This window comes from Solanum verrucosum, unplaced genomic scaffold, assembly GCF_900185275.1.
Source record: "Solanum verrucosum unplaced genomic scaffold, falcon-dt-bn FXZP01000228.1, whole genome shotgun sequence".
Taxonomy (NCBI): domain Eukaryota; kingdom Viridiplantae; phylum Streptophyta; class Magnoliopsida; order Solanales; family Solanaceae; genus Solanum; species Solanum verrucosum.
The window spans coordinates 375,952-394,519 of record NW_026020210.1 but is presented as its reverse complement, the minus strand read 5'-3'; the positions used below and the strand labels follow the sequence as shown (position 1 = coordinate 394,519).

Genomic DNA, 18,568 nt, shown 5'->3' with positions numbered 1-18,568 from the left:
TTTGAGTATCGGTCTTGATCAATACCGATGACTTGAATAGTGCTCATAATCAAACAAAAATGAATGTTCAGTTACGATGAGGCCAAATGAAGTTGCATAGACAATATGTTAACTCTTTGCATCTCGTTGTGACTAGCCAAATATCGAATTGAGTCTCTTGTGATGAACATTGCACACTAGTGAAAGTGTGGAGTCTTGTTTGTCATTGGTGTCAATGCCTTGTGTGATGAGCTTACCGTGAACCAAGCATGATGACACCTAGAATTTGCTCTGTTGGTCCGATTGACTAAGTGATGCAATCTCATGATATGATCTTAGGCAACTTTGAAGAGTGTGAAACAATTTGACACTATACTTCTTTTGTGGCCAGCCTTGTGAGTGTGTGATCCTTGTTTGAACACCCTTTGAGCCTTATCCTTTTCTTGGAAGAAACTTGATGTAAAATGTAACCTTTCTTGATCCATTACCCATAATCCTCATGATTTGTGGTTTGTGTGAATAGTCAACTTAGGCCAAAAGCCTAAGTTGGGGGTGTGGTGAAAAGAGAAGGCAAATATCAAGAATCCCCTTTAACCTATGGTTTTGAGTAAGATGGAACCCCTCCATATAAAAATAAAAAAAATAAAAAAAGAATGAAAAAGTTGTGGAATAAAGTGTGAAAATGCAAAAAGAAATGGGGTGACCAACATTCCATAGAAGATGAATAATGGGGTGGTTTGTGAGCTCGAATGAGAATGATGAAGGAAAGGAAAGAAAGTGTTGTTCACACCACATCTCATGAGAATTACAGCCATTAATCCTAAATGATCATACCTTTGCACTCAGCCCCATTACAAACCTTGAAAAGACCTTTTTGATCTTAAGTGAGCAGAAACAATGGTTGATTGGAAAATACGGGTAAACCTATGGGTGGAGTCATGCATTGTATTCATCTTTGTGAGTGTGAGTGTTGCATTTAATTCCAAAACTCTAAATTGTTGGACCATTTTGTGTGATTATGGAATCATTCTTTGTGTGAGGGCATTTGAGCACCTTTGTTGAGCTTGAACTTGCATTTGAAGCAAGTATTGCGAACTTGAGATTCTTTGATAATGGTGAGTCACATCTTGAGTCTTTGAGTGCACAATTGATCCTTGCATGAATAAGTTGAGTCTTTTTGCGTGCATTCATGATTGAATCATGTGTAGCACTATTTGAGACATCTTTTTTGAACTGCTGAACTTGAGTTATACTTGAGGACAAGCAAAAGTTTAAGTTGGGGGTGTTGATGAGTCCACGATTTGGACTCATTTAGGGCTTTATTTTAATAGATTTAGTATCCTCAAATGCATATTTGGTGCCAATAACTGATGTAAATCCTTGATTTTCAGGTATTTGGATTGAGGAACAAAGCATGGACACTAATAAGAAAAAAGGAACAAGGCAGCCGAAAAGACGAAGAAAAGTAGGCATGATGATCGCCTAACCCATTGGGCGAGTCGCCGAATAGCCATGATCTCGCCTAAAGTTCTAGTGTGCCAAGCCCTGAAGGAGAAAATCAAGTCGGCGATAGAAAGGAGCAGTCGGCGTGTCGCCGAATGGATACGCGATGCAGTGATTAGATCGCCCAAAGTTACAGAACTTGAAGATGCTGAAGGCCAAAGCAAAAAGGCGATGGAACTGACCAAAGGGCGGATTGCCGAGTGGATCGGCGATCCCGACTTATTGCGCCGAATGGTCCTTCGCAGCATAATTTTTGGCGACTATAAATGCATTTTCAAACTTTATGTTTAGAATTAAATTTTATTATGAAAATTCATTAGAGTAATTTTTTAGTTAGAACTGAGAGTATTAAGACAATATTTTCCTTATCTTCGAAGATTTCTATTTTTGAGAAATTGGAAGTGGGTCTTTGAGATTCTTCAACCTTAACCTTTGTAAAGACGAAATTAATCTTATCCAGTTGATGGAAACACAATTTGGTAACGATTTCTATATTTTTATAATGTCTAGCTAAAACCCAATTCTTGGGGTGTGATTATGTGATGATGGGCTGATTTAGTTGTTGGGTATTGTTAATTGATAGTGCAAATGTTGTTTTAAAGTGATTTCAATCAGTAATTATGGTCTAATTTAAAGGGTTTTAGTTGCAAATGCAACTCTACCTTCGTGTTTTTGGCTTGCTCGAGAGAGGGGTTTTAAAACATAGATTACTGATTTGATAGTCTGTGGATATTGGGTTGTCATGGGTTCATCTCAAGAGAGTGAATCCTAAACCTTTTTCCACACATTCAGCTCGAGAGAGTGAATGGACTAAAGTGTAAGTTGTTCTTAATTGCTGCTTATTGGTGTTCGACAGAAACCAATTTGATTCGGGGTAAATTGTTCGAGAGAAAGTTTATCCCCACTTAAGTCTAACTTAGTCACTGATTTACAGCTATTTACTATCAGTTGCAATTACTCATTCGTCTACCTTAGCCCATAATCCAATCATATCCCAAGAACCTGTCTCCTTACTTGTTCCTTAGTGTTAATTGTTGTTGTTGTAGCTATTAGTTACAATTAAAAAAAAACATGTTAATTGACACTTGTGTCACCCTTAATTTGAAATATGCTTTTGTTCGTAAATGTTTTTACCTATGACTGACTTGAACATATCTATGCTTGTCTCTTGATTCTCAAACACGCACCACTCCATGTGGGAACGATCCCAACCCAATTGGTTGGGTTATATACTGACTAACGATCATTGACTCTTAGAACTGGATTAAGTGTCGTTGAACCATTATTAATCACTCACCCAGTAAGTCTAACTGAATTTTACCCTCGCACAACTTGGTTTTGTCTTGTTAATATTTGCATTATCAAGGTGAATTTGTTTTCCAATGGCTGACGTTAGTGAAAACAGCGATTCCTTCCCAAAAACTGTAGGCCATAAATCAGGGAATGAAATCCATGTCATAGCGTGTGTGATTTTTTTAGTAACCTTGAATTTTTCATCATAGATTAGAGGCTCATAGGATAGGCAAAAACTTCCCTATTAGAGATGTAGTACAAGGGTCTTGCCATCATGTTCGCACAATCTTCAAATAGTTCCAACCTTATTAAAACATGACTATTTCTCAACAAACCAATCTAGTCTGCTCCTTTAATATTACATTGAGATGGAATTAACTCCCTAGTTGTGGCCAGCCATAAGAGAATTTTCCTATCACTGCATATTGAAGGTTTTCCAATGCATTCATCCTTTTAACTTCATCCTCTGTCCATGTTACACGTAGAACACCATTATTTAAGGTAGGCATCTTAAATGGTATCGAGAACCCATATGGGCTTTGTTATTATTCGGAGAATTCATATTCAGTGGTTTCAATATAGCTGCATAGTTGCTTTCATTGAACTTCATCGCTTCTTCGTTAGGCAAGTTAGGTACGTTAGGCAAATCAATAGGAATAGAAGGGAGAGAAGGCAATTGTATATCAAAGCAAGTGGGATCAGTTGACCAGTCATTACTGTCAACTGGCCAATGGCAGCTCCAATCATGGATTCAGGCGTAACAGATTAGGGTTTGCATGAAAAATCGCCGCCGGCTCCATTTGAGCAATTTGTTATTGCCTTCAAGGGTAAATAGTTGTTGTGTTTTTGGACAAATAGATGTTGCATTTTGGCTAAATTGTTACTGCATTTTGAGCGAGTAAATTCCCTAGATAGTCATCCATATTTGAGAAATTATTTAAAAATATCACTTATGTTTGTTTTAGGACTATAATATAACCCAACTTTGCATATTTTCCTCAAAATATACTTGACAAAGAAAAAACATTATTCTCTCCCATTGAGATGCCATGTCACATTATCATTTTTTATTAAAAAAATAATATTTTAAAATAACGCATATGTTATATTCAGTAAACAAGATAATTCTTGATTATTTATCATTTTTAATTTTGTTACTTTGGCATATTAAGAGATAGACATTTTTTATTCTATTATTACTATTAACATTAATTATTTTTCTAAAATCCTTTCTCAATTCATTCATTCATTAATTTCTTAAAGAATATGCAAAGTGCACAGTTTTAATGGAATGTCATATCATATTATTCTTTTTTTTAATTTTTTAACTGGGAAATTTAGTTTCTATTCCTTCCGTCCATCTTTATATCTTTACTTGTTCAGTATTAATTTGACATATTTCTTAAGGAATAATAAAGATAATTTTACTATATCAATCTTTGAAAATAATAAATTTATATTTTAAAAAATACATTGGCAAATAACTATAATTAATAATAACAGTGAATTAGGAATTAAGTAATAAATTATCACTTGATTTTCTAAAATAAACAAGTAACAAATGAATAATTATTTATTGTGTAATGAATAAATAATGGGAATAGTTGCCATGAAAAAATCCATAAAAAGAGTTAGTTGATATAATACTTTTGTTTTTTTTTAGTACGTGTTCTCTAACATCACTTTTTTTCTTTTTTTTTTCGTTTCACTTTTACTTGTTTTTAATGTTCACCTTGCGCATTCTATAACAACTTAAAGAATGAATGATTTGAAAAATGATTTAGAATAAATAATCAGTGTTAATCATAATAACATAAAATAAATATGAGTTTGTTTTAAAATGTTCACTTTTGCGTTATGTAATTATTACTTTTACAGAGTATATTATATAGGTTGATTTAAAAAGTTGTTTTTTTAATATTAGTAAAAAGGGAATAATATGACATGGCATTCATTAGGAGAGAGAAAGATGTCTTTTTGTGTCAAATATATTTTGAGAAAAATATGCAAAGTTGGATGACATGATAGTTCTAAAACAAACAAACGTGATAGTATTAGGTAATTTTCCAAACATGGGTGACTATCTAGGGAAATTAATGACCTCATTAAGACACGCTTGTCCCCCTATCCACAGGCATGTTACTTGTGTTGGTAGTCTCACATATCCTCACTCCTGCACCATTCCTCTTAGCTCTGTAAATCTGTTGAAGTTTTTCTACGTAGGTTCGAATCCTGCCTCTCCCACCAGCCACCCCGACCTAATTCATGATAGGCCCACCAACTTCCTGGCAAAATGCCTACGGTTAAAAACCACCGACATGTCAAGATCCAAATTCGAATTGGTTCCTGGTCCTGGTCAGAGACCACTGTGTTCGCGCCGGCGGTCCAACAAAGAGGCGAAGTAGTGGTATCTTTCTTTCCATTACGAAGCTGAGCTCAGGAAGTTGACATTGTGTGAATCAAAGACTAGAATCGACTTTCTCCTTCCCTCTATGGCTCAACTGCTTGTGGAGACTGCTGCTCTACTACTAGAGAGGCCACAAATTGTCACAAAGGTGTACAACCATGTGCAAGATCAGCTGGTAGTGACCCCTTATACTTTCATTCTTGAGCAACTCTTTTGGTGCTCTTCTCCTATTATAAGGAGCTTTCACACTACTAGAAACTGGCTAAAAACTGAGGGCTATAACACAGCAGAAGAAATAAGAAAGCACCCTCTTATATCTCGTCTACATGGACAATTTCTAAGCCAGATATCACCCAGAAAACCACTAACAAGATGCCCTGTTAAGTGAGGTAAGGCAAAAGATAGCATTCCAGAGACGAGGCAGTTCATATCCTACATAGTGTAAGACACGATAACAAGCAGTCACTGAAATCTTTCTTGTTAGTCAAAAATACAACCAGCAACAAAGATGAAAAAGATTAAATAGAAAAACTCCCAAGCATTTAACAATCTTTGTGTCAACATCAATGAAAACTCATTACTTCGCTATTCATTTCTTTGGACAGAAGAAATTATTTAAACACTTTCACACTTCAACTATCTGTGGATGATCTTACATCAACTGTCCAACATTCCTGGACAGTTGAATCCATTGCACAAATGGGTTTTGAAACATCTAACATAAGGAGGTGTAAACAAATACATTTAGGGGTTGTTTGGTAGGGTATATAAGAATACTACTGAATGTGGTGAACTAGTAAAGTTGGGATTGTCTTTTATCAATTATTTGGTTTGTTCTATTAAATGAATAAGGTGTATTAAAATTAAAAACAAAGTATTGAATAGGATGTATTAGAATAGAAAGAGTACTATGTATTGTTAATGTCATGAATTATCAAGTTTCATTTGTATGGTTGTGTTGTCTGAATCCTATAACACCATCTCTGAGTATTTGTTTGCATTTGTATAACCTGATACACAATAACCCTCATCTAGAATCTATTTTACAGAACTGTTCTAAATACAATAATCTAAAGTGCCAAAGTTCCCACATCTGAAAAGATACAACTTTGACAAATAGAGAGCATCCTCAAATCTTGCTTTTATAGAAAGTTACATTTCTGCATAAGCTACAAGAGCTCTCTGTAGAGATATCATAAGTCAAATTTCAAGTGACAATCAGACACAAAATAAGATTACCAGTTCTTCAATGACACTGTAAAGTGAAGGGAACGATCTATTTACCCTGGGAAAATGACCCGATAAATAATTGCAGTAAAAATTTTTGCCCAAACACAAAAAAAAATGAGGATAAAAAGGAGTAAAGAGATAGTTGAAGACTTCTCATAAAAAAACTAAATATCTGTAAGGTAGAAAAACATAAAAGGAAACACAAAGTTACCCGAGGACTAGGCAAAAACCGCTTGTTGGATGGATCATCTACATCCAACATAACAACATGCTTAAATAAAATCCAAAACTATGAAAACAAAGAGAAACCGGCGTACTTCTTCCTATCATTTAGATTTCATCTAAATGGAAGTCAGGCCAAATGGTGCTATGTGTTTATCCTAGTAACGGCCAATACCCCACACTCTAATCAGACCATCTGTGTATCCGCTGAAAAGTGTGCTCCCATCAGCACTCCAACTCAAACTGGTGCAGTATATAACCTGTCAAGTGGTGATAAAATGAGTTTAGCTACACGCAAGGTGTATCACCATTGACAACAATTGAACTGACGAACTCCAGGGACACAGCATCATTACAAAAATCAGGTCAAAACAACCATAGAAAAGTAAAGTTATAAACTTGCAAGTAAGAAGAGCAGCAACCCTTCTAAAAATTGAAGATTCTTATTTGTGTACTAACAAATGACTGAACTAGTAAGAAAAGAATGCTAAAAACTGCGAAATGAGGAGGGGAAAGAATTCATAAAAGCATAGAGGACAAATTGGTCAGGTGATAAATACTAGTTTTAAGAAACTTTAATACTATCTGAATTACTACCATAACTTCCTACAGCACTAAGTATATCATACCATTATTTAGTCTAGAGAACAAGAACATGAACAAGAAAAGCTTAAGAAGCTGCCAAGAGTTACTAACTATGTTATTTTACTGATAGATTATGAACTGCTCCTCCGATATCATTATCAAGTATAAATGAACTAATATCCACAATAAAACATTCAAACAATCATCTTCATATTACAGATAACATAAAACAATAGACCAAAAGTAGCATTCTTGAAGCAAACAAGGAACATACATGATTTAGGAAAGAAAAGAAGAAGAGGAAAAATCAAACTCACCTTGGTTTTGGCATTGCCAGAAGTAGAAGTTGCATTGCCAAACATTTCAGTCTCTTGCTTGAGATCAACACGAAGATCAACGACAATACTCTTACTCTCCAAATCCCAAATTTTAATACTCGACTCAGTTGCAGCACATAACCAGTACCTATTGGGACTAAAACAAAGAGCATGAATAATAGAACCAGAATCAAGGGAGTACAATTTCTTCCCTTCAGCCAAATCCCACAACAAAATCACTCCATCTTTTCCTCCACTAGCACACAAAGAACCATCTGGAGATACAGCAGCAGTATTCACATAACCAGTGTGCCCAGCAAGAGTAGCGCGAAGCTTACAGTTAGAAAGGTTCCAGATTTTCACAGTCCGATCCCATGATCCAGAAACAATAGTTGGTTGAAGATTATTTGGGCTAAAACGAACACAAGACACCCAATCAGAATGTGAATCTTGATCCTGAATCGTGTACTTACACTCACCCAAAGTGTTCCATAGCTTAATCGATTTGTCACGAGATGCAGAAACAATCTGACGGTTATCAACTGAAAATGCAACGGATAAAACATCCTTCGTGTGTCCGACGAAACGCCGGGCAGTGGTTCCAGCTTGAAGATCCCATAAACGGAGTTCACCGTCCCAAGATCCGGAAAGTGCAAACATACCGTCTGATGATAAGACAACATCTTGGACGAAATGGCCGTGTCCGGTGAGACGGCGACGGGGGACACCGTATTGTGAGCCCTCTTTTGTAAGTGACCAAACAATGATGGATTTGTCACGAGACGATGTGACAATCATGTCGGAGTTGTCGATCGGAGTGGCAATGGCTGTCACCCAATCTGTATGGGCCTTCATTGTGCCGCGGAGGACTAGTGATTCTTGCGACATTGTGTCCAACAGTGATTGAAGCGAAATGGAAGTGAGGGAAGAAGGAAGGAGGAACCCTAACTAACTCAATTGGATGTATTTATACGCTTCAAGGTTTCTAGGGTTTTCGGACGGGTCTGCTAAAGGGCATCCGGGTTGACCATTGAGAAATCGAAATAACATATTTATCCCAACTTTCAACATATTAAAGCCCAATTCAAGATTGAGAAAAAAAAATTGGTGGAAGCCAATGTTCTAAACAATCTCATGATATTTGAATGTTAGGTGTTTGGGTTAGCTACAATGTTGATTGATTGAGTGGCTAGCAGTGGCGGAGCCACCATACCTTTAGGGGTTTCATCCGAACCTCCTTCGGTGGAAAATTATATAATTTTTATATGGTTAAAATAATTTTTTAGGTATATATAGTAGATGTCGAATTCCCTTAGGCTACTTCGTGTGTCCATTTTTTTAGATTTTGAATCCCCTAATTAAAAATTCTAGCTCCGCCACTGGTGGCTAGTGGTCTTGATCAGTGTTTTGAAAGACTCTATTAGGACTCGCCTCGGGTCGAGGCTCTAGCAAAACACTCTGAGACTCAAGTGTGAGACTTAGCTCGATAAGATTTATGTCTTAAGTGTCCAATTATATGTCATAAGCATGTTTAACGCTCAACGTCCAATGCTTAGGGCTCGCCTAACATATCTTACACAAATCATGTGTTAAAAAATCTTTAGTTAACATTGTTGACCCTCGTAATTCTTAAATAAATGAATGATACTTAACAATTTTTTAATCTATAGAAATAAAAAGATTGAGAGTAACTCAAATAACAAGTTGTAGTATCGCATATTTACTATTTGGTAACAATGTGAGGGTGATTATATATTACATAACGTTTCTTTTAAAAATACATAGAATTTTTTTTACATTTTTACTTATCATTGGTCTCTATGTTTTTGTCATATGTCTCAAATTATCATATTTCATTTAGCTATTTGAAAGTAATTTTATTTTTATTCATGATAGAGTGATGGTTTTTTTATAATAGTAGTAAGTTTTATTGATTATTTTCTTTTAGGGGATAAATTTTATAGTATGGTAATAATATTTTTTTAGAAATAATGATTCTTTTATTATTATAAAATTAAGATATTAGATTATTTATACTTGTATAATCATGCTAGAAGCTTTATTTTCTATGGCTTTCCTTAATCATGTTTGTAATTATTTTAAACTACAGATGTTTTTTTTTATAATTTTGTGTTATTACTAGATATAGGACCCCGTGCCAGCACGGGGCCCAATATATATTATTTTTTTATTTTAATTTATGTCATATTATGGAATTTGAGAAGTTATTGAAATTTTTATATGATTTTTAAAATATTTTAAATTTTTAGCTATTGTGATTTGTAGTACTTTTTTTTAACATAATTTTGAAAATAATATTTATTACTCTGTTTGTTCTAATTTATGTGGCACACGCAGAATTTCAAATATTAACCATTTTTTATATGTCTCTTTAATATATTAAGTTGTTAATTATTGTATTTTATAGTACATTTTGAACCTAATTTTTTAATAATATATGTTATTTGCCATGTCCCAATTTATGTGGCATTAATTGATAGATTTGTTGGAGTCGAGAGATTTATTTTGTTAATTATTGTAATTTATAATTTGTTTTTCGTCAATTTCATCGACTATTTTTTTTATTAAATATTGTAATTTATTGTTTCTTTTTCGTCAATTTCAAACAATATATGTTTATCATATAATCCATTTTATGTGGTACCAATAGAATTTAGAGAGTCAATTAAATTTTTTATATAAGTTTTAAATAATTAAGTTGTTAATTATTGTAATGTATAGTATTACTTATATTATTTTTAAATATTATATGTTAGGTTTTTTATCCTAATTTATATGGCATTGATAGAATTTAAAGTGTCAAATAATTGATAATTATTGTAATAGATAATATGGAGTATTTAAGTCATTTATAGTATAGTAATTAATATATAATATGTAGTATTTAAGTGTTATATTATGGAATTTGAGAAGTTATTGAAATTTTTATATGATTTTTAAAATATTTTAAATTTTTAGCTATTGTGATTTGTAGTACTTTTTTTTTTACATAATTTTGAAAATAATATTTATTACTCTGTTTGTTCTAATTTATGTGGCACATGCAGAATTTCAAATATTAACCATTTTTTATATGTCTCTTTAATATATTAAGTTTTTAATTATTGTATTTTATAGTACATTTTGAACCTAATTTTTTAATAATATATGTTATTTGCCATGTCCCAATTTATGTGGCATTAATTGATAGATTTGTTGGAGTCGAGAGATTTATTTTGTTAATTATTGTAATTTATAGTTTCTTTTTCGTCAATTTCAAACAATATTTGTTGTTAATTGATAGAATACTTTTAATGTAATTTTTTTTTTAAAAAAATGTGTGACTATCCATGTCCCAATTTATGTGGCACATGTAAAGTTTTGACAATTAACCAAAATTTTAATACATTTTTTTAAAAAAATTTAAGTCGTTAAATTTTCAGTAATTTAAATTGTTGTATTATTTATTACAATTTATAATGCTTTTAAAGTAGTTTAAATATTGTACTATTTATTATGATTTATAACACTTTTTTTTTAATTTATGTCATATTATGGAATTTGAGAAGTTATTGAAATTTGTATATGATTTTAAAAATATTTTAAATTGTTAGCTATTGTGATTTGTAGTACTTTCTTTTAACATAATTTTGAAAATAATATTTATTACTCTCTTTGTTCTAATTTATGTGGCAGATGCAGAATTTCAAATATTAACCCTTTTTTATATGTCTCTTTAATATATTAAGTTGTTAATTATTGTATTTTTTAGTACATTTTGAAGCTAATTTTTTAATAATATATGTTATTTGCCATGTCCCAATTTATGTGGCATTAATTGATAGATTTGTTGGAGTCGAGAGATTTATTTTGTTAATTATTGTAATTTATAGTTTCTTTTTCGTCAATTTCAAACAATAGATGTTGTTAATTGATAGATTTTTTGGAGTGGACTATTTTTTTTTATTAATTATTGTAATTTATTGTTTCTTTTTCGTCAATTTCAAACAATATATGTTTATTATATAATCCATTTTATGTGGTACCAATAGAATTTGGAGAGTCAATTAAATTTTTTATATAAGTTTTAAATAATTAAGTTGTTAATTATTGTAATGTATAGTATTACTTATATTATTTTTAAATATATTTAAATATTATATGTTAGGTTTTTTATCCTAATTTATATGGCATTGATAGAATTTAAAGTGTCAAATAATTGTTAATTATTCTAATAGATAATATGGAGTATTTAAGTCATTTATAGTATAGTAATTAATATATAATATGTAGTATTTAAGTGGAAGGTGGTGGGGCCCACTTATATAGTTTGATAAATATATTGGATATTAGTTGTGATTTATAGTATAGTAATTAATAATATATAATATGTAGTATTTAAGTGGAAGGTGGTGGGGCCCACTTATATATTTTATAAATATATTGGACATTAGTAGTGATCTTATTGGACCATTGGTAGTCATTCCTAGACTCTTCTATAATATAGTAATATTATTATACTATATTGTAAATTAAAAATTTAAAGATCTAGGAGTTATGCCCCATGTCTTGAGACTTACGTCTCGCCATATGCTAAGTAAAACACCCCGTCTCATGCCCTCACCTTTTAAAACACTGGTCTTGACTTATAATACATGTTGTAAAAAAAGGAACGATCTTTCTTGAGACATCTAAGCTTAACTTCTTGGTTCTTAGTATGATTATATTGGTTTAGTTTGAATGATTGTTGTTGTTGTTGTTTTCTTAATCTAGAGTCAATATGGATCAATTATGAGTCTAACGTGTATAATGTGTGTGTGAGATGATTTTGTTTATGTTGATGTGTAAAACTTATTCGGTGTATGTGCAAAACAAATTGAATAGTGTTGAGTCTAGGAGATGATATAGGTGCTTCATTATTTAGTCACACTATTAGCCTTCTCTTTATCGACCCACATGTGATATCCCTAGTCACCATCGTTGAGTTTTTAGTCTATTTGTTTTTATATAATCATGTCTTAAGCTAAATATTTTCATTCCTATTGACCTCGAATTTGAGTAAATAACTCCTAAAGCACTTTGACATAAATGGGTGCGGCGCTTGAAAAAAGTTTAAAATTTGAAAAATGGACTAGTTATACTTGGAAAAAGACTAATGGTGCAAGTTTTGAAATAGAGATTATTAGCAGGGAGCGGAAAAGAAAAAAAAACCAGAATATTTCTTTAAAAATCAATTAAGAAATGGTTACTTGCTAGTGATAGCTTAAAAAGATGGAGAATATAAAGAAAAGTAGAGGTAAGTGAAGAATGAGCAAATTGATAATTGATGATGAAGCATGACATGTATAAGAATTGCTTAAATGGTAGCCTTAGTTATAAAGATTATCAGAATAAACAAGAAAATAATACGGAAATAAAATTATTAAGATTAAAGACAAAAATTGAAAGATATGTGAAATTCAAAAATAAAATTCCTAAATTTCTAGAAAAGTGTGAAGAACCCTAATTGATCTTACTATTCAAAATTAGAGGATTAAAACTAATTATGATACTAATAGAGTCAATTCTATAACTCAGATTAAAAGTGATCTAGACACTTATATTGAAGAAATTAGAGACAACAGTTAGTATAAGACTAATTACCTTCTTTAATTTACGAATAGAAACCAAAGATATCAAATTAAGAATTAATCTTACCTCTTAAAGAATCGTTCTGATAAGGTTGTAAGATAAATTCATAGTCACCATACACAATGGTGTAAAGTAGAGAAACCTCTCAAATAATAATAATAATCATGTATGTTCTCTCAAATAATAAAATCTACCCCTATATATATATATATATGAAAAATTATCCCAAATAGAATGTGATTTCAATCCTACTTTTATGGAAATAATAACTAGAAAACTTTAAATAAAGAAAGTTTTAAACTAGGAAAATTTTAAACTAGGAAACTTTCAAATAGAGAACTTTTAAACTAGGAAACTTTGACTTCGAACATTCATCTTTTAGGGCTCTCTTTTGGGCTTTATGTGGCTCAAACTTCTTTTTTTGGGCTTGAATTCGGACACTTCTTTCCTAATAAATATTTTCTTGATTTTTCATTGAAGCCCATAAATTTTAATGGATGTATGCCAATGTGGATGTCATCACTTAGTCTTAGACATAGTAGACATGTTCAAATCAATATAGATTTGTTGGTGTTGCCTTTGGAAAATAGTTATAGAGTAGGGCATGTTCGGAGACGAGTAATAGTTCAAGTGTGGGGTGTTGATATACGACAATATACATACATTCAACTTATAATTAGTCTTTATGTGTGTTCTTCCACCTTTATTTGATTACTATAATAATCATTTCGTATTTATTATGTGTGTCTCTTTGTAAGGGAATGATGTATGAGCTAGCACATTTGGAGCTAAAAATGACTTCTTTGGAGCTTTAAAGTTTGAGTATAAGATCAATAAAAGTAATCAAGACCGAATATGGGGTTCAATGATCAATTGAATAGGTAAAAGGGAAGAAAAGCGAGATTTTGCAGCAAATTAGTTTGCGCGACATTGATACCCAATGAAGCCCACATCATGCCAATCTTAAGTAGAAGAGAGTGGCTGAAATATTTGGGTGCTGAAAAAATAGGGGTGCGCGACATGGCAGACTATCATACTTGCGTCGCACCAAGCTAAATTGTGCAGATTTTATTTTATTTAATTAAAGAGTATTTTAGTCCAAGGGTCCATTGTACGCAGTACAAATAGATCTATAACTTGTTTGAAAGTGTTACGTTGGATTTTAGAAGCATCACTTTTTACCTAAGTTGGGAGACACTGACTTTTGGGAGTCAAGAACAACGTAAGGAGAAAAGACGATTCAAATTCGACCTGCAGTTTTTTCTTAATTGTTCATTGTGAAAATCTATGATATGCTCTTAAACATTAGTATGAATAGCTAACATATTTTCTAGGATGAACCTTTTGTTGAATGAACTCATGATTTTGCTTAATTATAATCGATTTATTATGTTTATTTTTATTTGTTCAATTATGTAGTAATTATAGTTAATTGACTAGCCATTGATTAACCGTGCCATTATACCTTACTGATCTCGAGAGAGATTGAGCTTAGGTTGCAGGTGAACAACATAACGTCAAATCATTTAGAGATTAATTATTGAAATTTAAAAGTAGAGGTTAGAAATAACAAGTTTTGGCGCGATTCAAGTGAATAAATTAATTTTGGTTAGCAATGGTTCACTCTTCACTCGAGAGAATAATGCTAGTAAATTACGACACTTGGTCGATAAATATTTGTGGTAGGAGAAGATTCTAATCTCCTCTACTTTTTGATTGACCTATCTTCCATAAGCAACCTCATAGTAGTTGGCTTTAGAGCTCCTAGACTAGTTTCTTGAAAATTGCTAAAGGCATGAGATTGATGCTCACCCCAAGATCACATAAAGCCTTTGCAAACTAAAACATCCCAATGGTGCACGAGATTGTAAGAGCATGTATTGTTTAATTAACTTGTGCTTTTAATCTAGAATAGTTTTAAAGCACTTTTAAAGTGTTTTGAGTAGATTAAAAAGTGCTTATTAGCACTTAGTTTTAAGCTAAAATAGTAAAACTAAGTCAAAAGCCTTGGTCAAAACCAAGCAAGTTCTAAATGCCCTCAAATCTTTCTCTTGACCACCATATTACTTGACATGATCACACTACAATGGTGCGAGATTTCTATCACCTCAAAGTCTATCTCCACTTTTCGGTCACTAAATCCTTCATGAATTTTGCATACCTAGTAATTTCAAGTAAAAGTGTCCTCCAATAGAATATTTACCGAGACTTTTGAACATCAATAGGAATTTCTTGAACTTGACGTCTTCATCATTCTTTTTCAATATTTGAGGGAAAGGTGGGGGAATTTTTAGTTGAGGCTAAGAAATGTGTGGAGTCGTGTCATTTTTTTCGCTCTCCCTCTTCAACATTCAATGGGGTCTCACTTTCAATTTCATCATCAACCAATATCAGTTCATCAATGTGCAACATCCCCTCGGAAGTAGACTTCTCAACTTTTGATTTTCTCTTGTCATTAATCCCACGAGTCTCATCCTCATTTCTTACCTTTCTCCGTACCATCTTACCACTTCTTGTAACAATAGTCATGCGATGAAAATTGCCATTTTTAGGATTCCTGTCACTTGGGAGTTCTCCCTTTTGTCTCATGTTTAAATAAGTGAAATCTGATTCATTTGAGCTTGAAGTTGTTTGATGGAAATAGAGTGATAAGTGATTGTTTGATTCAAAGAAGAGAATGCATTCTTCATTTCTCTAAGCCCTTTGTCGGATCCCTCAACATTATTAAGAATCAAGGCAAACATATGTCCCATCTAATAACTCTCAAGGTTGACAATTGATATTTTAGGTTTGGGCCTATAATGTGGAAGTACATATCAATTCCTATCTTTGTCGCTATCCTTCCAATCATTATTTCAATCACTCCACTTTCTATAACGGTCCCTTAATTTTCCGATAATAACCTTTCAAGTCAATTTTATATTATTGCCTTATTTTCATCATTTAGAGTGTTCCTATAGCAAAGTCAAGTCATTTATGACTTATTAAGACTGATAGTTCTATCACCTGGTTGTTCTTTTGGATTTTATGCAGCTTTTCATGTTTTGGAGCTTCTAGAACTTGAACGATTGACTTCGGTCAAAAGTTCAAGAAAACAAACTCGGAATCCAATTCTAATAGTTCTGTCTGCTTTAGAATGTTGAATTTGGTCTAGAAGGACCCTTGGTGTAAATTTTAAGGCTTTTGGGCTTATCCCGAGTCCCCTTGTAGAATTTGACTTAAAATAGAGCTTGGATGTGTGATCCACTTTTTATTGAGACAACTTCGATTGAAAGTTTGAATAGCTTTATTGGGTTCGGGATGCTGAATTTATCGAGGTAGCATATTTCATTTGCGTGCACGGGGTTCCGAATGAATCTTTAGCACCCCATTAGAGATTTTGAACTTGGCCAAAAGTAGTTGATGTGCATCAGCTGATGCATGCCTAAATTGTTCTTCGCATTTGTAGGTAGTGGTCCGCGTTCACAAAGGCCAAAGGGATTGGTATCCGCGTACATGAGGCCAAGTCACGTTCGCAAAGGCCTGACCTTGTTGCCTTGTGCGTTCATGGGAAGCCTGCCACATTCGTGGAGGCTTGGGCAGTTGCCTTTTGCGATCGCAAGTTGTTCTCCACGTTCATGAAGTCTAAGTTGAGTGGACTTCTGCGATCACAAACCCCCTCACCGCGTTCTGATTCCCATTTGACTAGTCTTTTATTTAAAAGACCAGTCCCGAACCATCAAAAGATTTGAACTCCATTATTCATTTTCTTGAGTTCTGGGAGTCCGATTTAGGTGATTTCAAGTCTTGTGCATTCGGGGAGTTTGAGGCTTTGTGTTGGAGGTTTCAGAGTCTTACGTGAGGGTGATGTTCGGAGGTAAATTCCAACCTAAAGGGGTTGTCTAGCCCTTTTTTGTGGTTAAGTTAGTGAATTCATGCATGTTGTTGTTTGGGGCTGTTTTGAGCCAGAATTGTGTCTCATTTTGGGTTACAAGTTTGAGGAGCTTAAAAGGACTTTTGCCAAAGTTAATTTCAGGATTCCCAACGTAGGTCCCATATTCTCATTTTTTATTCAATTTTGGATCTATCTTTGATAATTATGATATTGGTATCTAAACAACCATTTTAATGTTGTGAGTCTATTTTTGATAGTGTGGCAGCGTTTAGAAGTCGTTCGAAAGGAAAAGACTCTGAAATTGTCAATTTGGAGCATATGGTCTGCTTTGAGGTAGGTTATGGCTTTTCGTCATTTAGATTGAGCTCGAGAATGTAAATGCATATTGATTTGTATGCATTTGGGTTGGGTAGCTAGTCATGCTTAGTTAGTTAGATATCATGTTTTAGGCTTACTTTTAACATGTTGTTCTTGTTGTTCACGATCATCTTACCTTGTGACATGTGTTGTAATTGTTATGGTTTTTATTGGAAGCATGTTTGACCTTAATCTAGGTGTAACCTAGTGCTTCCCTTAGACATGCTTGTTTTGGAGCCAATAGGCCTTAGACAGTGAAACTATGATGATGATTTGGCATGAAATCTTTCACGACAATTATTATTGGTCGCAGATCAAAGTCTGGACATTTGATCTTCAGTTGTAGTCCATGATTTAGACTAATTATTTCTACGGAGTTGATATCTATCGACTAGACTTTATTGGTTACATTTGGGAGGCCTATCCCCAATTCGAGGTCTAGGCTACACACCCTCCGAATATAGATTCATATGGTTCCGTTCTTGGTAGTTCTAGTTCTTCTATACACCTGTCGGGCATATGAGGGTCCGTTCAGATTTTTATTTAAACTTGCACTTGAGTGTACCTTCTGGGCTTATGGGGTCAGTTGGGTTTTTACTTAGCTATTTTCTTGCTTTGTTTTAGTTCTTTTCTACACTCGTGTGCATTTCAATTAGACTTCTCTGCTCTTTTGACCTCTGTTACGTTTAATTCTCGTTTTTCATACCGTCTTTACTTTTATTTCTTAGTCAGCCTATGATGCCTACTGAGTTGTCATGACCCAGGGGTACCCTCTAGACGTAACACGACATACTTGACCCCGGGTCTTATACAAGCCATTAGCATAATCATAAACATAAAGTCATAGAAATGATGCGGAAAATTTAAAACTTTTACAATCGAAGTCAACTTTTTTTTCATAAACAAAAATAAGAGTCTAGACCTTGTCTCAATCACCATTTTGTACAATAGAGAATACAATTAGGGTCAAAGCCCTTTACATCAATAAAGTCTCAAAATAGAAAGTACAATAGAAGCTAAAATAGATAATGTCTTGTCCTCGAATCTTAAGGACTCACCAAGCTTAGGGAATAGTCAACCCAAGCTTCACTTGAAAGAAGATGTACGTCTCAACGATTGGAACCTACACTCATAGTAAATGTAGAAGAAATAGGGGTTAGCACAAATATG

At 33.2% G+C, this 18,568-nt stretch overlaps 1 protein-coding gene across 1 annotated transcript; it reads right to left on the bottom strand.

Annotated features, from left to right (window-relative positions):
• Positions 1–6,527: 6,527 nt before the first annotated feature.
• Positions 6,528–8,500, bottom strand: LOC125830471 (guanine nucleotide-binding protein subunit beta-like protein). Its single transcript, XM_049509666.1, has 2 exons — positions 7,537–8,500; positions 6,528–6,894 (listed from the first exon to the last, which is right to left on the bottom strand). Exons 1-2 carry the CDS (start codon positions 8,422–8,424, stop codon positions 6,793–6,795), a joined length of 990 nt encoding a protein of 329 aa, XP_049365623.1. The 5' UTR covers positions 8,425–8,500; the 3' UTR covers positions 6,528–6,792.
• Between the last annotated feature and the right edge of the window lie 10,068 nt (positions 8,501–18,568).